At 40.7% G+C, this 25,167-nt stretch overlaps 1 protein-coding gene across 3 annotated transcripts in view; it reads right to left on the bottom strand.

Annotated features, from left to right (window-relative positions):
- Positions 1–5,770: 5,770 nt before the first annotated feature.
- The window catches only part of SUSD4 (sushi domain containing 4), a 72,920-nt gene continuing 53,523 nt past the window's right edge, over positions 5,771–25,167 (bottom strand). For 2 of the 3 annotated variants that reach the window (XM_030500247.1, XM_030500248.1), the window contains 5 exons: positions 23,847–24,035; positions 10,660–10,851; positions 10,047–10,191; positions 8,011–8,393; positions 5,771–6,840 (listed from right to left, as the gene is read on the bottom strand). In XM_030500247.1, the coding sequence (XP_030356107.1) occupies positions 6,812–6,840; positions 8,011–8,393; positions 10,047–10,191; positions 10,660–10,851; positions 23,847–24,035 (938 nt within the window). In that variant the 3' untranslated portion in view covers positions 5,771–6,811. The remainder of the gene's footprint in view (positions 6,841–8,010; positions 8,394–10,046; positions 10,192–10,659; positions 10,852–23,846; positions 24,036–25,167) is intronic. The other variant, XM_030500250.1, reaches the window with a different exon arrangement.

The raw sequence follows: 25,167 nt of genomic DNA, 5'->3' as shown, positions 1-25,167 counted from the left end.
AAATCTCAGGGGAATAGGAGACAGCCACACCAGAGAAAACTGGAAAGGCATCATCATTTTTAATGATGCTGCTTCTTGGCAATTTTTTCCTCACTTTTTCCATAAACCAGAGAGAACATTATCATCCAAGTCTTGTCATAGACATGTCAGTCTTCAGTAAGATGTATCTGTGATAGACCACACCAGCACCGTAAGCCTAGTTGAACTGCTGAACACTTCACAGCTGCCATCATGTCCTTTTTAATGCTGAGCTTCCACAGTCCTGTAGCTGCACCTATGCTGCACACTGCTGCAAAGATACAGAAATGAACCTGGTAAGTTACTGTGACAGTTCTCCTCCCAAGTGGTTGCCCAAAATCCAAAGGAAAACCAAGCAGTATGCGTACAAGCAGGCAGCTGACTTGCCAGTTGGACTAACCCTTATTTTTGCTGCAGTAAAAGCCAATTATACTGAACTCCAGTAACATCAGTATCAGTGATAGACTGCAGACATTTAGAGTCTTCATCAGGGAAGAGGCTAAACAAAGCTAAATTGCTCTGCTAAACTTTTTAGTGAGTAATTAACCCTGAATTACCAACAACAGGCAGCTATGGTAATGGTTATGAAAGAAAATAACAACTGGTTGCACAGTTATTAACACGAGAGCACTGAACAAGGCAAACGAACAGCATGTGCTGCCATGGAATTAATAGCAGGGACAACAGTGGCAAGCGTGATCTCCCGCAGGGTGGTACAGTTCCAGAGGGGCTGAGATAGCTGCTGAAAGACACTTGCTTTGGCAAGAGCAGCATGTACTCAGCAGTAGATGGATGGAAGTCAGAAGTGGATGGTAATAAGGAGTGTTAAAAATAAATCTAGCCTAATTAGGTTAAAAAAAAGAGATGTGGACCTGACAGCTTAGAAACTGCAACTGTTTGTTCCGAGCAGTTATTCCGGGGACAAGAAGTTCATCCTGGAGCACCAGGAAGCGGACAGATGAAGCAGCCTGCTGTGCACCATTGTGTTCCCTAACTGGACCGTGTCAGTGCCCGTTTTCTGAAGCTGTGAGCTCACCAGTTTCAGGAATGAGGGTCTCTTTAAAATGTGTTACCTTGAAACACCCTAAAATATTATCTAATTCTTCAAAATCTGTGTTTGCATAGGAGGATCCACGTGCATCAGTGAATATGGGCCTATGAAACATCATGAGCTGACAAGCTTGGGACTGGGGCATGTAGCAATGTGGGCTCCCCTCAGTGTCCCTCTCTAACCATTTTCATGGACCATTTGACAGCAGAGTGAGGAACAACATGTCCCTTTTTGTTCTTCTCTGCTGAGAACGTAAATGAGGAAGGCAAATAAGAGCAACCTCTGATGAGGGAGGGGACATGCCCTGCTGAGTGCAGCACTGCAATTAAGCAACTTGTTTCACTTCCCAGCATGACTGAGGTGGCAGGATGAAACTGGAACAATAGTATTAGTTACAATAAAAACAAGGAGAAAGAGAGTGGAAGGATAAGCAGAGGGGAAACAGAAGGCAAACACAGTAAAATGGGAAATGTGGATCCAAATGGATCAAAACCAAGGCCCTTATTGCAAGCAGAACCAGTCTGACCACTGAAATGCAGAGGTGATGGAAGAGAGCTGCTGGATCCCCAATCCAGGAAGCTTGTCTTCCTTCCCTTCCTCTTGACTTCCTTTTGAACCAGTTCTATTAAGAAAACAGCTCCTTCTATTCTTACTGGGGAACTTATCCATGCCCCCTGGACTTCATTAAAATGTGTCTTTTCTTCCTTCTCCAAGTTTCTGTTTAATGTATTTTATCAGATGAATCCAGTTTTCCTGGGTTACAAATCCTCATGTAGCAGCTCCCCGTGCCCTGCAGGACAGTCCCTTTGCCTTGCTGAGGAAAGCTGCCTCAAGAATCCCAGTCAGCCTTAGGCGTCCAATTTCTGTGATGAGGTCTATGTGAACTATGTGTCTGCTCTGACACCTGGACAGCAAATAATTTAATCTCAAGCTAATGCCCTCTGTCACTGTTAAATAACATATCTTTATGTTATGTTTATCTTACCTGGAAAAGGTAGCGCTGAAAGAATGAGCTGTATGCTTCTATGTAGTGGTAGTGACAAGAGAAATCTATAATGCATGAAGGAAGTTATATATATTATTCTGGGGGAGAAGGATTTGTCTGTCTATTCTGGCTGCACAGCCTGGCCTGGGAGAGCAATAGGCAAAGCAGGGTCTACCACCCCTCTGCCTTACTGCCTCCCCTCTGCTGTAGTGCAATTCCTTTGCGAACTGTGTTAAAGGGACTGGACTTGCCCTTGACAGTGAGAAATGCTCCTGGGTTTGGGGCAGATATTTATTTACCTTCTAGTTTTCCCTGCTCCCAAGTTTTCCACGGGAATCCGTGGGAGACCAAGAATAGGAGCCTGAGACGTGCTTCTCTCATCTATGGTACTCCTCCTCTGACAGCTGATGTGCTAAGCTGTGCTTACACTGTTTTGGGACTGCTTACAGCTTCTGGGCCATGGGAAGCAAGTTCTGCATCAACATGACAATGGGCTCTGCACACCAGTGCCTGAGCTGCTGTTTTCCCTTGAGCTCAATAGGTGTCTTCAGATAACTGCCGAGAGAGGATTTACTTCACCTAATGCACAAGGATTAGAAGGGCTGCATTGATTTAGCTGCGTAAGATAGACACAAAGACCAGAAAATCCCAAATTTGGATTTGTCATAGAATAAAATTCTGAAATTAATGTCACTTTAATGCAACAGGGCTTAATTCACAGGATTTTATTGGAGCTCAGCCCATGCAACACGGAAAGCTTCTGTTGGTGGAAGAGACTGTAATTCTGACTGTGATTTTGATGACTGCAGGCCAGTTTGCCCAGTACCATCAGTTTGGAATTAGTTTATATGGGCAAAACCCATGTAGACTAATTCCAATAGTGCATCAGCCAAATTTAGTTCTCAGACGTTGGGAATGGAATGAGAAGAAGCCCCAAAGCTCAGGTAGTGCATCTCACCTCAGTGGTTTCCTGGCCCCTGTTTATTTAAGAGTCTTTAAAAATCTCTCATAACAAGAGGTTTTTGACACCTCTCCCTGCTTGTAACCATTGCCTCATGCTTGTGGCTAGAGTGTTTTTCCTAATATCTAACCTAATTCTCTCAAGCTGCAATTAGGCCTATTATTCTTGTCCTACTTACATGGATAAATTTCTTCTTCTATGCAAAATATGCTTCTTAAAGAAAACTACATTTCTGTGTCCCCTTTGGTCTCCTGTTGTTCACACCGAACACTAAATCTGTCATAACCTGTGAGGACAGGCTCTTTCAGACTTCTAATAACTCTTGATTCTCTCTGCTTGGCTTCCATCCAGCTGCTTCACATTTCCCTTGAAGAGGAAAAAAATCTGCTCAATCTTTTCACACAGCTGAGGCCTCACTAGTGCTGAGTGGAGCTGAAGAATTGCTTCATGCATTTTATAAGTTATAGTTCTGTGTAAACATCCTCGTATTGATATTTAACATTTTCACAACAGCCAGGTCCTGTTGACTCATGCTCAGGTTGTGATTCACTCCCTGCAGCGCTGCTGTGAGACCTCGGATCCACATCCTTCCCCCAGCACTCTGCAGGTCAAGCCCTTGGTCATAAGTCAGTGTTGAAGGCTGACGCATTGCTCATTTCTACTCCTCCTTTTTCATTTTCAGGGATATTGGCAGGGTGAATCCAGCTCTTGTTTGTCTTTCCTGGAGTTCTCAGTATGCACCCTTTCCTCCCTCTGCCAAAGGCATGCAGGTTGCTTTCGCTAACATTCTCCCTTCACCAACAAGACTTTTCCTGGGCTTGTTCTTTTATTCACATTCGGTTATCTCAAGCAAAAACAGCTTATGAATGATCTGCATAAGACATGCTCATCCTCCCATCTGATTTCATTTGTACAGCAAACACACTGACATGATCTTACCAGCTCTCTGGTCTCTCGGGGCCCTTAGAGCATCTGCCCTCCTCAAGGTTTGGCTGCCGGGGCTCAGGGTGTGTGCGATGTTGATCTGAGCTCTTAGGTCAGGGAGCTGCAGGGTTCTCCAGGCTGAGAGAAGGCTGAGGTTCATCTGAGGAGGCCAGGGAGCTGGGCAGGCTGCAGGGCATCAGCTTGTGGGTCCATACATGGGTGCAGATCTGAGGGCAGGCAGACCTCTCATGAGAATTCAAGCCCCACGTGGAGAAATAAAGAAACAGTCCTCTCCTTCCCCCCTGAATTCAAGCATGCAAAACCCCAAACTCAACCACACAAGTAATCCCCCCATAACACCCTTTCAGAAAGTCTTACACATCATGAGCAAAAAATGCTAAGAATCTCTCTTTTACCTTTGCAAGTTGTATTTAGTGTGGTGCTATCAAAGGACTATCAAGCAATATTAATACATCAATGTTCTCTGGTGTATTTGCAGTTCTGCACTTTCTAAAATAAAAGCGGTCTAATAAGCCATAAATTTACATTTCTTAAGTTACCCTGTCTGGCTCCCTTAACAAAATGACTGCAATACAATACATACAGCAGTATAAATCTGTAAAACCGCAGGGCTCCAAATATTAATCAAAAGCTTTCATAACAGAAATTAATAAATGGAAGTCCAGAAATTTAATAAGGAATGAAATTTCACAAGCTGTTAAAAAAACCAGCAAAGACAGATTTCGTAATATTTTATAGTGCATCTCAAGTAAATTCAATACTTTTCAATGACATTATGAAACAAAAATCACTTAACTGACTGTAGGCTTGAAACGTGCTTCAATTCAAAGCTGGTATTACAGTACTCCTGTTTTGTTTTTGCTGGGGTGACAGTCCTGAACTTTAGTTGGTAGTGCAAAAACCACCATGGAAAGCATGGGACCTGAAAAGGAATGGGTAGAAAAGAAAGTACTAATACCCATAGATGTGGCTCTGGGATAAACCCGAAGATATGATTGCAAATGAGAGAATTTCAGCATTAAAAATGCAAATCTTATGTAAGTAAGAATGGAGGAAATGTGGAATATGTCTTATCTTTCAACACCAATCACTACATTCTCATCAACGATACCACAGAATAGCCGAGAATATTGTAATCATTGCCTCTCCATCACACAGTTCTGGTCTCCATTTCCTTCTTGCTGTCATATACAGTTGCTGACAGGATGCTAACAGAACACTTTCTTGGATGGGTGCAGCACATCCATCATTCTAGTAGCCTGACTCATGAGTGGGGCCACCAGATGCTACCACAGTACCAATAAATAATAAAACAATCACGAAAAAATAACAGAGCAACTTGAAGCAATCCTCTGTTTAGGGGTACTATTGGTTTACTCCATACATAAAATCAGAATGTATTCTTATCTTTTCCTTTGGATTAGCCCACATGATGACAATCTTTAACATACGGCGAGTTCTTCCTTCAAACACTGCCAGTTTAACATATGTTTCATTTGCGCAATACCCAAAATAAGACAAGAAAATGTGCTTGGCTTTCAAGAAGTATATGAAGCAGCCAGGAATTATTCAAGCAAATAATGAATAGCCTGTAACACCACAAAGGTGAACCGTTCATACGGGCTTTAGCACAATGCTCTGGTGTCATATGGGAGAGAAAAGCCATGTAGCACCTACAGAAGCTGCCCCACTGCTGCACCCATTTCATGTGCTCTGCTTAACCAAAAGCACTCTCTCCATTTCTAGCTGGGTAATGAATATAAAGCTGAAAACGTGAGGAAGGAAAGAAAGGCCAACTACACACAGTCAGATAAGTCAAAAGAACTGAAATTGAACTTTATTATTTCTTTAAAAAGTATTCTACAATAATGGCTCAGAATACTACCACACTGTATAGGGACAAGGCAGTGCTCTGGGCTATGACTGTAGATTACTCTGGTATATATAGGTATATTTGTAACAGCTTAAGAAAGGTTGAAGCAGGGCAGTTCAACATTTCTTAAGCACGTATTTTAATAAGTTTGACATTTTCTAGATCTCTCATAGCAGGATTTATCAAATGCAATGTAGTCACAGAAGTGTTGCATAAATACAAATATTGATACTTTACCTTGAATATTGTATAGGATATAAATTCTGCCTTACCTTTAAAAAAATCTCCAGATCATTATGTGACCTTGGAGTCTTTCCTTTTCTTTCTCTTTAAGAGTTTTTAAATATATATATATATTTATATATATTTGCTATCATACATCAAAGTATATATGAATCCCATCATCTCTGTTATATTCTCTGCAGACATGGTCTGAAACAAAATCACCAACAGCTAAATCAAAAGCTTCCTGGTCACTGTAGGAAAGCCAAAGAGGATCTTTCCTCTTCTCTTTTGTGTGTGTTTCAGTACTAGTATTTTTTTAAACGTGTAAGGATTCTTCATAAACTAGAGGTCCATAGATCATTTAAAGCAGTCTTTATAAGCAAATTTACATACTTTGACATGCTTTTGTGAGGCAGTTAGTATCAAAATCCAATAGCATTTCTTACAGAACCATATGACTTTCTGCGATGCAGATATACATTTCATTTCTAAAAAGCCACAGTTCTTTTTCTACATCTGCTCACATCAAATCCCCAGGATTCATTCATAAAACTGCTGCTGTTCCAAACACTGATGCTCTTATCCCTGCTGTGGATTAAGATGTACACCTACTCTGGTGACATCATCGCGTGGAAGATTGATATGTAGGAAAAAAACCCTCCCCAAATCCACAGATAGTCTTTTCTATCTCTAGATCCTCATGATTCACAACACCCAACAGTGCAATTCGATGAAGACCGGTCTCTCTGCAGGCTAAGGGTCTTCTTCCATCAAAGGAATCTCTAGGGGAAAAAAAACGGAAACAGCATTGGTTGCTGATTGTAACTTCCCTTTATACAGTTGCAGGACATTACCATTAGCAATGCTACAAATGGACATTGCAAAAGTCTGAACAGGACATATGGTATCAACAATCCTGGACCCACTTTAACACTTAGATGAAAATTAACCTTCTAAAACTACCTAGATTTAATAAAACAAGTCAGGCCCACAAAAACCTAATTGCAAACAACCTTTCCTACGTTGATCATTGAAACTGCCTTTAGAGTAGGCAGGGACTTTTACTGGCACCATCGTAATTTCTCCCTCTTCCTCCTAGTTGTCTTCTTCCCCTTGTCATACCATTAAAAGTTAGCCCCAACCCTATGAAGAAGGACTTCTTTTACCCAGACCTTCACCCACACTGAATTTAGGACACTGGGCTTCAGCTTTCTGCCTAGTAACTGTGGAGAGCAGGATCAGAGCCGCTCCTTCTAAATGTCTCCAAGGAAAGCGATTTAGTTTCCCTAGCACTGAGCAGCACGCCATACAGCTCCATTAGAACTCAGTGAAATGGTATCAGTGTATGCTCATGTTCAATTTAAATGCAGACAAGAGTATATGGCAATCTCCCTTGCCATACATGGTCCTGTGGGTACCTTACACTGTGACTCCCATGGCCATGGCTTGACGTGTACATGCCTCAGATGAACAGTTGCTGTACACATGCACATGATAAGTTTGTTAATAAACAAGCTAATTTTGGCTGAGTACGAAAACATGATTTGCTTTCCATTTTAAGGAGAAAATCCTGTTCTTTGCTGTGAAAGCTATGGCATGTGAGGAAGTTGAGGAGCAGATGAACAGACCAACACAGGCAAGATGATGGTTGGCTTTGCTGCTATACACAGGTGCTTGCTGACATCCCTGTTGATAAGACTGCGGTTTTGGGGTCTGGACAGGAAGCTTCTAGCATGGGATTCAAATCCTTTCACCACAGCTAGCAAGGATATCACAGACACGAAGCTCTATGACCATGGAGTAGTATGGTTTAGAAAACATCCAAATTAAGATGTGGACAAACCCACGAAGAAAGTATGAGCAAGTCAGCTGGGTTTATTCCTGCTCTGACAGTGCAAACAAATGATGGCTCCTGTTCATGGGCTCACCTATTGCACCTATGCAAGACTTACCATCTGCAATATCAATCCGTGGACTCGTGGATGCAGCCTCCCCAGCAGTGCCATGGGATACATCAGTTCTATCTGAACTGGGAAGTGCTGCCGCTTGGCATGCCGGGGACGGGTACAAGCTTTGGAGCAGTTCAGAGGAGTCTGACCTATTGTCACAGGTCTCAGATTCGCTAGGCAGTGTGTCTGTAATCCTGGGGCCGGGGTAAGCAGGAGGGTTCTGGTCTTCTGTCTGCAAAATATGCCCCTGGTCTGCAGTAGCTGAGTATCCGGGTGCCAGAGCATTCAAGCCGCTGCTCACAGCTTCATCATAGGAAGGCAGCATGACAGGAACACCATCCACCACCACAAAGTCGGGGTCACCCATGGAGCCCTCCTGGTTGCCTCTACGTCAAACACAGGTGAGTTATCACAGAGAGCAGGAGCATGTCAGAAGCACCTTGGAGCAACCCCTGAACTTAAGTAAACACAGCACTTTCTAGTCATGCAAAATGAAGCTACAGGGTCATTAACATTCACAGAACTGTTTGCTTCACGGGGCTGCAAAGCTCTGCTCAGGTTGACAGTCAGGTGGAATCTGTTACAATTGGAGAAATGAAACCAGTAATGTGAAGAACAATTCTGAGAAGGGAAGGAAAAGGATAGATTTCCAAGAAATCTATCTTGGAAGATATGAGGAGCACCATTTACTGTGCTGTGCACAGTAGGTATCATGGATGTAAGATCACAAATGTAGTTCACCAGTCAAAAGTGTCTGAAACCCTGGAAAAATGCGTGCTAGATCACACGGCCCATTTAAACAGACACTGAGATGATTGTTACTGGATGACAGGGCTTTGTTGGCCAGATCTGTGGCCTCCTTCAGGTCTTACTTTCAAAGGATGAAGGCTTCTTTAACAGTACTAAGCTGGTTTCTTTTTTAAGCAAAACATTTCTATTAATTGGGAAGGTCTGTTAAACCCTAAAGTATTTGTTTAGTAGCCAGTTAAATCACAGGAGGGAATTGGTCCCAGGTACCTTTGGGGCATGAAAACGTCTGAAAAGGGGAGGACAGAAAGCCATTTCAATAAGCTAGAAAGTGCAGGCTATAAAGCTATCTGTAGAGCAAGCCACTGCCCCAGCTTCGTATATGTATATGTATACTACTCCCTATAGTGTATATATGCACACACATATATATAAATTCACACATTACTTATATAATCTGTATACTTTTATGTACACATGTTTGTTTAAGATGGTGAAGTCCTTTCCACTGCATTGGCATGTAGACATGTTTAGTGACATTCAGCTTTTTCACCTTTCCTTTCTGCACATGGTAGAATAAAGACACGAGAAAAAGCAAGCACAGGAGAGGAGAAGTCACACCGTCGAGGTCCATAGCAAACTGAGCAGACTGAAAACTAGAAACAAGTCTAAACCCCAATAGAGTACTGGCTTTGCCTAAACCTCAGCATGCCTGCCTTTGTTGTAAGGTGATAATAATGCCCACCTACCTGTCTTATGAGGAGTGCTGTGAGAATCAATGACAAATGCTTATAGCTGCATGATATTTGATAGGAATAAAGGAAGATGTAGGAGATGTGTATGAATCATGATGAACGTAATACTCATGAAGAGAAAGCAAACTTTTAATATAAATTTGTCCGTAGAGAAAAAAAGAAATTATTTCTTAAAACTCACATTACAAAGTCTACAGTAGTTAAAAAATTAATTCCCCCAGCACCTGAAAATGAGTATTTAAAAATATTGTCAGCTATTTCTACTATGCAGAAGCAGCAATTCTCAGCAGCAGAGCTGTAATTACTCCCAAAGTGAATCTGGCAAACTTTGCCTTTTATCTCAGTCGCAGTGAGGACCACTGTGGGGTTTTTGGGGGTGCCCATCCACACCAGTGGTTCAGAAACTTCTGCTCAGAACAGAAGCAGGAGGTATCTGCCAGGCTTGTGAGCCACTCCGTCTCCTCAGCAAGGAGTGCTGAATGTGAAAACCGAATCAAGGCCCTCAATCTTCAAAAGATAAAAGAAAACAGTACAAACCGTGGAAGGAAATGTGTCTTAAATTTGGTCTGGAACATCCTGGCTAAAATAACCAGTAGCAGTACTAATAAAACGCTGGTAGCAGTAAACGCCACTATTTTCCATGTAGTCAGGAGGGTCTCCTGTGTATTTGGCCAGGTTTGCTCTGTAACAAAAAGGCAATACAAAAGTTGTGCTTCATTATTACCTTTGTTATTTTGTATTAATACCTCAACAATACTCAGAAGTGCCAGTTAGGAAAAGACATCTCTTATACGTATGTTGTAAAAACACATGAACCCAATGCCATATACCAAAACCAACCTTAACATTAAGCTGCCACAGGGGCTGGACCTTGTTTTCTCCCCTTGACTTTTTTTTATACATGTAATCATGACTTTAACTTATAGACGTATAAAAATATCCAGAAGATGTAAAAAAAGACATTTGAAGAGCTAACAATTGAAGTGGTTTAGTATCATTCAGGATCTTGGAAATATACTGAATTTAATAGCTTCTTGAAATCAATGTTCATCACTTAACCGTGAAGCAGATGAAGTTCACCAGGCATTACAGACCAACAGATTTACTCTAAAATATAGGGACAGGAGTAATGCCATTGCTGCTCCCTTACCTGTTTTGACACAGTATACTTGGTAGGAGGGGAACCACTCTCCATACTGGCAGGTGATGTATTTGTAGTCGTTGGTGAGGGTGTAACCAGGATCACAGTAAAACTCTACCACCGTCCCATGGTTGTAACGCTCGCAAGGCCGCGGGTGGCAGATGTAGTCTCCATGACTCACCATTGGAGGTAGTGGACAAACTTGGGCAAATGAATAAAGAGAAAAGAAGACAGACATTAATTCCAGCAACCCACCACTGTGTAGCTTCACTGCGTCAAAATGCACAGGGCAAACACTTCAGGCTCCCTGTCAGGCTCTCTGTAGTTTTGGGTTTGTCTGGGGTACCAGACCACCAGCAGATGGATGCACACACCTCCCGCATGGCAACATGTGCTGCAAGGTCAATTTTGGCTCTCAGTGAGCTCTGCTGTCACCAGCTTATTTAAAGGTGTGAGAGATGGGATCTGGGAAGCTTCCCATCCTCTGGGGGAAGGGGAGGGAGAGAGTAAGACAAAAGGGGATGCATACGCCTGTAAGATGGCTATATGGGGGTGGAAAAGGACAGTCAAAGCAAGAGAGAGAGAGAATCCCTTTCCTTATGAAGCATCTCAAATTCAGCTGTAACATCCTATTTTTTGTTTCATTAACATAATTAAAATGGTTATATGCACTCATTTCTAAATATTTGCTTTAAAAAATAAGTTTGCCATGAACTGCGCTGCACGAGATGCACAGCACACAGTGTTGCTTGAGCACTTACAGTCTGTACCTCTGTAATATTATTAAGCTTAAACTCTCCTGGTGTTATTTGTGTTTTGCAGTCTCTGAATAGCCTGCCTGATCTCAGTGGGACCGCTGGTGGAGTGAGGTCTTAAATATAACAGAGGCTGAGCCTGTGTTAATTAAGTACAGTGGTTTACATAAGGTTAGGTAAATAAGAGAGAATTGCAATATAAACATGTGGAACTTTTACTGTAGGCCCTGAAACGAGAAGAAATGTCTTCTCACATGGCTAGGCAGATGAACTCAATGGAGAACCGAGGGAGCACTCTCTAGAAAACAGCAGCAGGAAGGCAGCTCACAAGCAGTATTTTTATGAGAGAGGAAACTTTTCCACTGAGTAAGTGTTAGTTGATTACTATTTTCTTAAGTGCTTCTAGCACAGACTTAAAAAAAACCCTACAAAGTGTAATGATCTCTCCAATGGCTACATACTGACCCAAAGGGGCTTGAAGTACTGGATGGCTTGTTTTATGTCCCTTCAGGGGCAGTAACTAACTGGCTCAGTGCCCCATCTGCAGGCTATTCCCTCCTCTTCATGCCTCCCTCATTCAGACAAGACCTACTGCATCGCTTTATATAATGAAAATGCCATCTCTCAGAAGAAGAATCTTTCCAGAAATTACAATTCAGCTGCTTCTCTCTGTGCATCTTCTTCCATGAATAATGCATTTCATAAAAAAAAAAACAAACCACAAGATATTAAATGAATCTTCAAGAGAGGCTGATTACAACGTGCAGCAATGTCTACTCCCCATCCCTTGGAGATATGGCTTTGTTTGCATTTTCACTGGAAAGGCTTAACAATAACTTGAAATCAGAGCAAGTAATTCACATAAAAATTCACAGCTTAATACTCTGCATACTTCCCAAAGTCTCTGGGCCCACAAGAAAGAGGAATGCTTTACTGGGAAGTCAACTCAAGTTTGAAACCAATCTAGGCGAAGGTGTCAGATTGACATAGTAGGAAAGCACCTTTTGGCCATATCAGGGATCATTCTTCTATTAAAAAGAAAACAATCAGTGAAAGCAACAATTCTGGCCTGCCATAAGAAAACCTGGTATATTTTTATTACCTACACTTAGAGCATGAGAACAGATGGTCTAAGACAGCAATTTAAGCTTCTTTGCAACTGAGTTTTGCCAAGCTATGGCAGGCTGCAAGAGGTGTGTAGATGCCCAGTACCTTTCTAGCAACGAGCAAGCAGAGCACACCTTATCACAAAGAGCAATACTCTCCAACAATGTACCTGCTGCTTCATCCCAAATCTTCTAATGTCATTTAGAGCCAAAGCAGCTTGCTGAATAAAAAGAAGCCTCAAAGCTGGTGTCCCAGCAATGTGGATCAGCTCAGGAAGCACACATTTCCAGGCATATTAGAAATGATACCCTATGGGCACAACCCAGATTTGAGCTGTCAGTCTGCTTACAACATGTATTCGATAAAACCTGAAAACAAGAGCATCACTCTGTGTGGGATATGTCCCCAGTGCTATAAAAGAGTGCAACCCCTTCCACTGCCACTCACTTGGTATATCCGTCACTACCTCCTCTGAATGTTATGTTCATGCAGTTTCAGGATCCCTCCACATTTCAGCATGGAAATATCTGCAAACATTTACTTCATGCACTGCTGAGCATTAGTCAGGAATTAAAAGTCAAGTTTTAAGCAGTCATACCTGCCAACAGCTCTTGCATTAAACACTCTTATAACCAGTAGATGCAATGGAACAGGTTTGAAAACCAGGTTGTTCAGCTCAACTGAAACAGTGCTTCGTTCTTATGGTGACTGGACTGTCAGTCAGGGGTTCTCACTCACTTGGGGTATCCCTCACCACCTCCTCTGAACTTTGTGTTCATCTGGTTTCGGGATCCCTCGACATTTGCATGGGCAAACTGGCCCCCATGTACAATCACTAATGCTCAGGTTTGGAGCCTCTTTTTCCAAATCAAGTCAAATGAGATACCTCACAAACAACCAAAAATGAACTTTCTTTGAGCTCGGGGCACTTAGTTGTGCATCCAGTCCCTTTCCCAACTTGCTCTATTCCCATGGTCATCCTGGCCCAAGGTCCTTTAAAGTCAGTGGAAGGACAGCCAGGAAGTGGACTTAGTTTTGATCACAGAAATGCAAGATTATGAGAATCTGGAGGGCCACTGAACACTCTGGGCTCCCAAAGACAGATCTTTAGTGCAGAGCTGTTTGTCTTACAGGGTCAGATCACTTATTTATGCTGGATACCAGTGTATGATACTGGTTACACAGATTAAAGCAATGCGCAAGGTCAAATATGGAGGAAAAAGTAGGTGGCAAACCTCAGCCCACTGCAGTTCTCCAGGACAGTTAAAATTCTAGCATTCCCAGCAAATTGTGTTTGGAAATTACAGGCCATGGACTTCAGACAATTTCATCAAACTCACAGAATGAAAATAGCCACAAACTGATTAAAATAAAAGTGTGTCTGACAAGTACATTTTCACTGTCAAAGCTGACAGGAGAATGAATGATAAATAATCATAGGAACAAGTAAACGGTACTTCAGGAAGCTCTTACAGCTTAAAAAAACAATCCTACATGCTGTTCTTAAATATGACACCAAATGTCTACTACCAATACCTTTCAGCATCTTCACTTTGTAAGGCCTTTGGGACTTTAATGCACTAATTACAACATCCAGCAGTATCTTCTGACAACCAACATTAAAAAACTATACACATATGTCCTCAACTTTGGAGCTTGTCAGAGGGATGGGCTCAATTCAGGCAGTGTCTGCTGGTGGCTCTGCAGCATGTGACCCTGGGTCTCCAGATCCATCTTTGTAGAGCAATTGGCCACAGACTGTAAGGGGACTTACAGGAACTTTACAGCTTGCATTCTTGGCTGAAAAGCTGAATTGTTCATCAAGAAGAAAGGACAAATGTGTTTTCTATAGTAAACAAACCCTTTCTGGGATGCTCAAGGCACCTGTTACTCAAGGAAGTTGAAGGGAAGAATTCCTGATTTGATCGGCTTCCCTGCCTGCTCTTAGGGAGCTGCTGGAGCTGAGGGCTCTCCTCTGAGATCAGTTATGGGCTTTCTCCTCTGACTCATTGTAATGAAAGATTACCACTCTCAGAAAGAGCTTAAAACCTGGGGAGTTGAGCCTTGTGTTATACACACTGTCACACACTGGCTTGGAGCAGAGGCAAAGGCAGTTCTGCCCCACTATGTGCCCCTTCTGTTGCAGCCTCCACAATGCAGCAGCCACATCCCTTGGACCAGGGGCACAGTGAGGGTGATGCAGGCTGTGGCACTTACTGCCCAGACACTGGAGGAATAAATGAGATTCATCCAGTAATTTTTCCTACCCACTACAGTCAAGAAGCTTTTTAAACTGCCCAGAGGATGTTGCAATAATTCTGCTCTGTTGACACTGGAACTGTAGGAGGGAGGGAAGATTTTTGGCATTAGCATATTCTCAATTAACATTGATGGCACAGAATAAAGATCTCCCATCACTTTTCTAATAGCCACTGGTAGAGAGATAAAAGAGCTACAGATATTTACAGTGCTCAAAACCTTCTTTATAGTCAATTAGTTCAATGGCTGGCTGGTTTAGTCTTTGGTCAAAGTAGGCAGGAGGTAAATTATTCAGGTTTTGCCCAGCTCTTGTGCATGAGCCAAAAAATAAAAGCAAAAATGTCTTGAAATACAGGGTACTTGCTTATAAAAAAGGGGTAGGAATAAGCTTATTTTCCACCTTCGATTTTTTTTGCATGGTATGTTTTTTCTCTAGCTACTAGTCTGCCTTTCATGTAGGACATTAGTTGCTCGGTTAGCTGGGTTAGCATTAAAAACCAGTGTAAGGCCAGCCATTTTCTGCTTGACACAGGTATGGACAGGGTTAGCCACATTTGCACCTCATAAAAAAGAACACTTCTTCAAAGACACTGTGAATGCCTGTTCATTAAGCAGGGTGAGAAAAGATTAAGATGAAACTTCATGTTGAGAAAGAGACAGATAAAAACCTGCCAATGTTTCACGCTGGGAAAATTCTGGTGTATCTCATTAGATAGTAATCAGAGAGGTGGACACACTGTCTGGTTTGTTCACAAACTGGAAGAGAACAAGAGCTTTTCCTGACTTGTTCTCGTACATATCTGGACACTAACACCAGAAATCTGGATGCCTGTCACCTGGCTACTAAATTCCAACCAATTCAAGCCATTATTTACTCTATGTGAGTTGAAGAAGAAATTAAGAAGTTTATAGAAGGAAGGAAGTAGCAAACCCAATTGCTTTAAAATAAGTCCTGTCAAAACATCTCAGTCTAGAACAGCTGCTTAATAAGATTTTATTTCTAATGACACTTTTGGAAATGTAAGCCGAACAAGAAGCATTACTGGAGTAACTTCTCATTTATTGTGAACTTAATAATATCCTAATGATACATTCCTATAAGAAATGTTACTGGCATTGTGAAGAGAGATTTATTGCATATTATAGCTGTACTGGAACAAGTGAGAAAAACTTTGCGTTTGTGTCTTGAAAGTGAAGACATGCTCTGAGGAACTTCTCTGATTACTCATTCGAAGTGAAGATACAAAATGCTTATTCTGAACTCTGAAGTTGCCAGCAAATTGATTTCTTGACAGCTTACAGGAAGAATTATTGAAAATATTGTATTCTTAGCCAATATTTTCCGAATTATTTTCAATCTTAACCTTTCTCAAGGTCAAAACCTTCACAATGCCACTTACATGCTTTCTTCTGAAAAGACGCCTGACACTTTGGCAACTTCTCCACCATTCAGCAAGCCAGCATTCAAGCAGCTAGGAACATACCCCAGGTCTTATGGCTCCAAGCCGCTTGCTCTACCCCTAGACAAACACCCCTGGATAATTCTGTACCAGCTACAACAGTGAGGTAAGCCTCTCAATGTGCACACAGTGAGGAAACTTTTCACTTTCTACAAAGTGTGAAGTTAACTGATTAAGTTTTTAATGAAAAGCTGCTTCTCTGGTCTAGCTTTGACAAACACCATCTTGGTGAAAATTGCGATCACCGACACCAGCTGTATAAGCCTAATTGAACCAGTGTAAAACTAGTTCCAACCCTATTTTAATAATAGTTTAGCATTAGCTGATTCCCAGATGGAAACAGAAGGTGATTTACAATCACTTATCGTACACAGAGCTTCCTCGTTACTGGAGCTACAAATTACAGAGCCCGTTTTGCAGTTCCGGTCAGCTGAGCTCCTACAGGAGCATCATGCCAAATTCACACTCATCCTCAACAACCCTGCCATTGCAGGCACAGCAACCTGTAAAACATTGATCTTAATGCCAAAGTCTTTAGTTTTAAATGCATTTCACAGCAGATATGGGGTAAAACACACCCCAAGAGATCTTTTGCCTGTAAATTTTAAAAGTGCAATTTTCATTTAAACTACGAAAAGGATTATTATGAGCTTGCAGCAATAGAAAGCTATATGTTATTTTAGCAGGAGGCCCATCTTTGAGGAAATATTTATGCTCATTATTCACAAGCAAGTGCTTAGACCACTGTGGTCTCACAGCAGATCATTTTAGCATTCTTCATCACTTGCTTCTAGTTTTGTTTCTTCCTTTTCTCAGGAGTAGTTGACTTTCTGATCAGTAATGGTCCCTTAGGGCTTCAAGAAGCAGATGCTGGGGACTGCATAGACACATAACAGGAAGCAGAGAGCTTCAGAATAATTCAAGGCTTGGGTATTTGACAAGTATCACAGGATAACTCCAGACCTGGAAAAGGTCAAACTGCTTAGAAGTAGAATGGAAGTAGAGGAGGGAGAGAGAGCTGTTGGGAAGCTGGCTAAGAAAACCAGACAGATAAAAACCTGCCAGGGATGTCTGAAGAAGCCAGTGCTCACTGTGAGCTGGACATATCAGTGGGTTTATGTCATTTTAATCCCTCTTTCTTTAATAGCTTTTTACTCTTTGTTTCTAAGCAAGAATCCCTTGAACACCATGTGGTGTCCCTGCCATCAGGGATTGACGGAGAGAAGCAATGCTGGAATAGACAAGCTGTATTCCAGCACTTAGCTGAAGGCTGAGGAAATCAAGCTATACCACCTACGAGAAGGAAAAGCACAAGATCCCATTCCTAATGGAGTGCTACTAGGAAAAAAAGAGGATGAGGAAAACCAGCAGGCGATCTTAGCACTGTAATACCACAATCCAGTTTACAAGACTAGGAAGATGTGGAAGAGTATCCGTTTCTGTTATTGACATTTAGTTATCAAGTGCCTGCCTACACTGGTTGCTGAAACAGACAGACTTTAAATACTAGTTTTTATCTCTGAAAGAGAAAAAACCTATGCAGTGAATAGAATTGCTAACGCATAGAGTCTGCAGCTACAGCTCGCTCCATTTGTGGAAGATGTTCTGTGATTGCACTGTGTAGCCAAATTTAATGAATATGTCCATAAAGCAGAGAGATATTTGATTTCAAGGTAGACAATGTAGTGTGCTTTTCCTTTCCGAGGAGCCCTGCAAGATAAAGCTGAAGGTGAATATTGTAAAACAGCCCTCAGGGAGAAATTTTCTCTGCTTTCCCCCACCTAATCCTCAGCAAATTTAAAGCACTGTGGATAAAACACTACATCCATCTGGCAGCTAATGTGGAACTTCAGGGCAGAAATTATGGCTCTATAAAAAAGTTGGGATGTCTGGCTGATTCTGGAAGTACTAAGGTTTCTGAAAAGTGCACAGGTGATAGAGCAGGTGTAAAACAATGATTTACTGTGACAGTCCTGTGCATCAAGCAGAAACGGAACGCATAAAAGAAACAGATTACAAGTTGTTCTGTTGCTTTCTTGAAAACCTATGAACAGTGGAGAAGGCATCTATTTCAATCACAGTCAGGATCAAAGGTGTCTGCAATGCAAAAAAAGGAACAGACGCTTAGAAATATAATGTTATTTATGTTCTGCAAACAATGTCTTCAGCTTGGAGCCTGTTCTCTAACCCCCCATCCCTCATACCTAGAGCTGTAAAAGGCCAACTTTTGTGTATCATCTCGAAATGTGGTCTGGTTTTCTTTCTGTTTCACTTTGTGGTACACCTGCTGCAGTTAAGAGATTGGATGATCAAGCAGCAGGATGTCCACAGAAGAATATGATTTGTCTGCCTAGTATTTCATGCCACTGTGCTCTTTCTGAACTTTTTTCTGTGCCTCTTCAGCTGTGGGTAAAGGTGTAGAGATAAATTTCAGTGTTCCCCAACAGCGCAAATATCCAGATACTCAAAGCCACTATGAGCAGCTCCTTAGAAGTGTTCAGTTTCTGCACTCGTACAGGGTGGTTGGATGCATATCATTCCTGCACTCCTGGGTGATGAATGAATTAACTGATGAAACACATAAAATTATTGAATTATTTTTAAAAAGAAAACTATCTCTTTAAACATCTTCATCACACTTGCTTTTTACAACTTAATCATCCCCAGGGTGAAATACTATTTCATTCTTTGGCTATCAGGCTAAAGGTGTCACTGATGTAAAGGTGTTGCCCACGTAGAGGTGCTTGCAAATATTGTTGGCTGCTGCTATTTGAGCATTTACTGCTGGTTGTCTTTCCTGAGCTGCAAGAAGTGTTGCTGCAGGCAGTGAATATATTCTGAAACACCATTTGAGTCAGAACTATTAAAAACAAGGCTATCAATGTGTCTTATGTTAACATTAACTCAGTTAACTTGGATGACCTCTTTGGCAGTTGAACAATATTTAGTTTATTCTTCCTCCTGCCTGCAAGCTGAGTAGTTGTAAACACAGAACACAAAGCTGGTATCTACCTCTCTTAATTTCTTAATACCACAGCATTTCATAACTCGCTTGTATTGCTGCCCTCTGCTCCCTCTATGGGATTTGTATCTGTTGGAAATGTGCCGCATCAACATTATCTTCCCTGAGGATACGCACCAGTCTGTCATGTTGAAATTTATCTAAAGCCTTCTCAATGTCAACAAAGAAACACGGAGAGAAATCTATTTGTACCAATGTACAATATCTCAGGCTGAGAATTGCTTTATTCTGACTCCTGAACATAAACTGATTACAGACTGACTTGAATCTTTTTCTCAGGGTATTGCTGTACGTTCCATCAACAATTGAAAATATTTTAAGGGCATAGTGGATTGGACATACAGCTCAGTGTCAATCACTGTTTATGGCATCAGCAATTGCTGTAAGAATGAAGATTTTTGAAGCTTTCTTTCAAAGTATCCTGCATGTAATTGGTCAGAAATTGTAAGCTACTTTGTTTTGAAATATTGTTTATGGCATTTCACCTGTAATAGCACCCTCCTCCAGTGCTCTTTTGTGCTCTCTACTTCCTGAAATGCCTTCAGTTTTCTTCTATTTTTCCCTCTTCTACTCATTGATTCTCTCCTTTGAGGTGTATTCCTTATAATTTTGAATCTACCTACAAAAACTTGAAATATTTCCTATTTTACATTCTTTCAAGCTTAACCTCAGCTTAAGAATCTGTTGATCCTGGCATGCAGAATGAAGCCTTGATATTGCAATATATCTGATTTCCGGCTTTTTTGTTCAGCTGGGATGATGCTGAATCCAGACATTCCTGGTAATAGGGTCATGTCTGTTGTTTGCAAATTCAATCAACCTGTTTTCCCTTTTACTCTTACATACAAAGCCAGGAATTCCCAATTACACTATCCATATAAATGCTTTATATTCTAGTGTTAACACTTTAATCAAATTCTTCCAGCATCTCCTCTCTTTGCCTACTTTCTTTATAAGAACTATCCCTTAAGTCTTCTTGGAAGTCTTCCAAAGTGCATGAAAGATTAAAATACAGATTCCAGATGGCAGGGTGTGTAATCACATGCAGATCACCTTCCCAAAATGCTAATGGCCAGGCTTTTCTGACTTTTCAAAGATTCCTCCAAATCCTCTGTTAATGTCTTTATCCACCTGAAAGTATCACAGCATACGCATTTCCTAGTTCTATATGTTTCATTTCACAGAGTTCCATACCAGTATGCTTGCAAGTGTTTACTCTCCCCCAATGTTTTTCGAAGCCATCTGATTTTACAACTAATGTTTATACCCCATGTGGCAACCTTCAACTTAAGGGTTTCTCCACCCTTGTTTTGCATATCTGATTTTCTAGAAGGCAATCGCTAACTTGATCAATTTCTACAGATGGATGATTAACCCCAGATTGGTAATTTGAAAGTCATATAAATATATATATATATAATTCCTTAGATTTTTATACATCCTTGAAGTGTTTAGCAAGTTTCAGTACAAAAAAAAAAGAGTTCAAAAAACTTCTGCACAATTATGGCATTCCACTAGAAAAAAAGGATATTAAGAAAGTTGAAGATGTAAATTGAGGACTTAAAGGAGAAGAAAATTCAGTGTTAAGGTGCTTCATCTTATCCTCAGAATGACTGTAAAATTTTCTAGCGCTGGTAAAGCAGCAGCATTTCCTCTCCAGTCATTCTCAGATATAGCTGAACCATTTCAACTGAAGCTTCCCAAATGATTCGGCTTGAGGCAGACACTCAAAAATCAATCTGAATGTTTTAAATCTGGCAAAGGTACAAGCATTTAAGAAGAGGATCTCATACCAGTAAATACTTGGCAATCAGAGCTGGAGGCATCCTTATTTGCCTGTGCTATAACAACTTCCCTGATCAGATGTAAACGGCTGTTTCTGAGAAGCCGCTGCATAACTCTGCAGTGCTGGCTGTGCTTCAGGTACCAGGTATCACAACCTTTATGCACTAAAGCAACTGCGATTTTAATTATCAGAAAAATCTTCTTCCCTATCAGCAAAAATAGTCTCTCACCAGAGTTGGTGGAAGCTCTGCACTTGGCATAGTAAGAATAAGACTGGAGTGAACATTAGAAAGCATACTGTACCATGGGAGCTGAGTGACCCCTGCTGTAACCATTTATTTAAATGGAGCTACAAACCTTTCATTCAGAATTTATGTGGCCTAACAAAGAGGGAAAAATTCATGAGATTGGCATATAGCATTTGTGTGATTACATGCACATTTAAGAAATTCTTTCTGTGAAGGCTTCAAGAACATACATCAAAACGAGAAAGCTGTAAGCAGTGTTGTTTATAGCAGTATAAAAGCTCTGCAGTGGTTTACTATAGCTTCCTAACAACCATTTACTTTTAATCAATCATTACCATTAAAATACTGTGCAGGGAATGTCATTAGAATAAATTTCGAATTGATCATGGAAATAAATAAATGGAATTAATTTGTTATTTGCAGATTTCCTCTGTGAAAAAAGGTATAATGCTTGGCGAGATTATACCTCACATGTAAAAGGAATGCTGAAAAATGAGCTTGGCATTGGCATGCAAGGTGCAGAATCAAATAATATGCAGGGAGGGAGTTCTGTCCTCTAATTAAGAGTAGTGGATTGTAAGAGATTCCTAGAGACCAGTGCTCCTTGCATAAATCACTCGAACAAGCGCTTTCAAACAGGGGCATCTCAAGCTGATTGACCAATCTGGGTATTATTCTGAAGTTCTCTGCGTATCAGTTGAAGCATCCCTACAACAGAGTTCACAAGGGGTGTAGGCAGGGGTGATGCTTTTAGTGATGCTGCTCTCTCATCAGCCCCAACAGAAGCAAGGACAGCCCCAAAGCTGAGGAGATCCTGCTCTCGCAAGCATTGTGCTCTATGTTTGGGTCTCCTGCGGTTCATTCAACACATGTGCAGATGGACGCCAACATGATATCACCACAGAAAGTTTTAACATTTAAGGAGAGCAATAATAAAGCGATTAAAAGAGAGGCTGGTTCAAAACCAAAACTTAGGAGGCCTCCCAGATGGCCTTAACCCAGCATCTGGAGCATATTGATACCTCCATCACTGATCATCATAGTTGACCGGGGATGATAACTTTTGACATGTTACTTAAAGCGCAGAACTGTCAGGGCATCAATTCTCATCTCCTGTTTAAAGTTATCCAGAAAAATGAGCCTTGCTGTGACTTTATAATACAAGCAATAAACAATGACAACAGGAGTTTTCTCGGGTATTTTGGTAGGAGCTGGAATGCTCACCTGTGTTAAGTGACAGTAAAACACAGCTTCTTCTGCTTCATACACGACTTTGTATTTTACTGCTCTTATCTTCCTAACTGGAGAATTGTCATTTTTATCAAATCAGTTACACTGTTTGGATTAAGCCTAGCAGGGCCCTTCTGGTTTTTAGTATATTTTTGATACTTAATGTATTTTCCATGCAACATTTTCCAACAACAAACAAACCTTCCAGAACTAGTTTACATAGAGCTGATTTGGGTTTAATCTTTTATGATGTGCTAAATAAACAAACAAACAAAAATCATGTTATGTCATTCCAAAGCTGCAAAGGCATTTCTGAATTCTGGAACTTGCACTGTCAGTTAATAACAAGGATCATTTAATATTTCTGTGCAGTATATCACTTTGTTGATACAGTTGGCAAATCTTTGCGCTTCCGGAATGCTTAGTATTTAGCCCAGTGACATAAGTATCACGTATGAATTCCTGTAATTACTTTTAGCTAAATTCTGCATATAGATAGCTGCCTTACAGGCTTGAAAAAGAGCAAAAAATGTAGTCCTTTTAGGGAAGTGAAATGCAGAGGATATATTTGTATTGTGATGACTTCTGAGGATATTTCATTAAAGATGTAGTATGAAGATGGAGGAAGGTAGTTCAAAAGGTTTTGACAGTTTATGGAGCAATCCACTCAATATCTTTGTTTTAAATGTATGGGATGAAAATATAAATGCACTGCAATACCCTCCATTCCAGCACTGCAGCTATAGTCACAGATTTTTCCTTTTGGCTTGGTGCAATTTACCTCTGTTTCACACTGAGTGGTTTTTATGTTCCTAATCAATAAATTAGCTCAGTCATTTGAGTTGCAAATCCTTCTTTAAGGTTAACTATGATGACAGATAACAAATACTCAAGCGTGCAACACTGTGTAGCGCTGAATAATGTTTGCAGCTGGCACAGTTTCTATGGAGTATTTTTTAGGTTATCATGGAAATCTATCCATATCCTTAGAAACTCTGACCATCTGCACATGAATGTGAATTCCATAACTTCTTCAGTATTTTTATTAGAAAAGCTGCAAAGAATTTACTTTGTAAGAGCAAAGCACTCATCGTTAGCTTCTTCTCTTGCACTTTGGGCTCTAAGATTGCTAACATTATGGTTAAGTAACACCAAGAGCTAATGGTGCAGTGAACCACAATAGGTTTCAGACAGCAAAAACCATATAGGCTCTGCGTGGCCAGTGGAAACATTGCATATAGTGGAACCGAGGTTATAGCCCTGAGTTAAAATCATATAGAGCATGCTGATTTTGCAAAACTAAAAGATAAACAAACAATAAGACATTTACCTTCCACATCAAGGCACCTAGGTGGGCTATCTGACCAGATAAGGTTATACATGCACTCAAGGAACTCTGCCCCTTCTAGTTTATATCCAGGAAAGCATTGATAATACACCACTGTTCCTACGGGGAAGGAGGACTCAAACTCAGATATGTTAATGTAACTATGAGGAAGAACCAATGGCCTCAGGCAACCTGCAAATTAAGAAGAGGAAGGTATCTTTTATTATAAGGTGCTTATCTCAGCCATCTTCACACATCTTGGTTCTAATTCCTAAATTAAGGAGTGCAGTATTTATTTATCATCTTCTCTACAATGAATGGCATGCCTGCATGAGCTCCCTCAAACACATATACCTCATTATCCTGATTCAAAGCCTTTTGTTGTTTAGCCCACACACTTTGCTAGTGTGGGCTTCACACTCAGCAAATCCAGGAAAGGTTTACTGAAAATGACAGTATTTTGTTTCACAAACATTCACTGCTTTAGCAGATGGCAATTTCTTTTGGAGGTAGAATCTTTAGTAAATAAAAATTGTCATTTATATAAACCATGAGTTTTATTCCTCCTCTTAAAACTGACAGGCATATAAACCATCTTTAATATTAAGACTGCTTCTGTCACAAAGTGCACACCACTGTAAAAGATTTGCAGACGGAATTAATGATTTTGAAATTTCAGTTTGAGAAATTCCAAAGGGACATGACTTCCTCTGAGCAGTCCCATGATAAACACTGAAGGAGATCTTGGATTAGGTTATCGAAAAGTTAAGGTACCCGTTATCATCAGAAACTGTAAATGTAGTCAGAGACTACGTTCTACTTCTGGAATTACTTTTGAGGGATTTGTACCATGGATGGCGCTGAGCAGTAACAATTAAATGGTCATCAACCATATTTGGTGCAGGAAAGAGCAGTGAATTTAATAGATGACATGCCTTTATAACATGTCATTCACATTCAGAGTCTGTTTTGAGCTGGTATTTAGATAAGAGTTTGTACTAGAGAAAAGAAGAATTCCTCATGGCCTTAGAAATGACCCTCTTGGTAATACTTAATACTGTTGATTTTTTAATTTGCAATAATGTGGAAGAAAGATGGTTAGTAATCAGGACATGAAAAATAATAATATAAAGATATGAGAATAATAGGAGGTGCATTATGGCAATCCATCAACAGGCCCCTTGCTGCTGCTAGGAATTTGTGAAAGATGTCCATAGGACTCTCATAATTTTAAGCCTGAGGGGGAAACTAAAATCAGCCTCAGAACTTCTTGTCACATACTGGCATCTGAAAGAAAGTCTTGACACCACTTCAAGTGGTTATT

Source organism: Strigops habroptila, chromosome 10 (assembly GCF_004027225.2).
Source record: "Strigops habroptila isolate Jane chromosome 10, bStrHab1.2.pri, whole genome shotgun sequence".
In the NCBI taxonomy this organism is placed as follows: Eukaryota; Metazoa; Chordata; class Aves; order Psittaciformes; family Psittacidae; genus Strigops; species Strigops habroptila.
The sequence above is the reverse complement of the archived record's forward strand: the minus strand, read 5'-3'. Positions and strand labels throughout refer to the sequence as shown.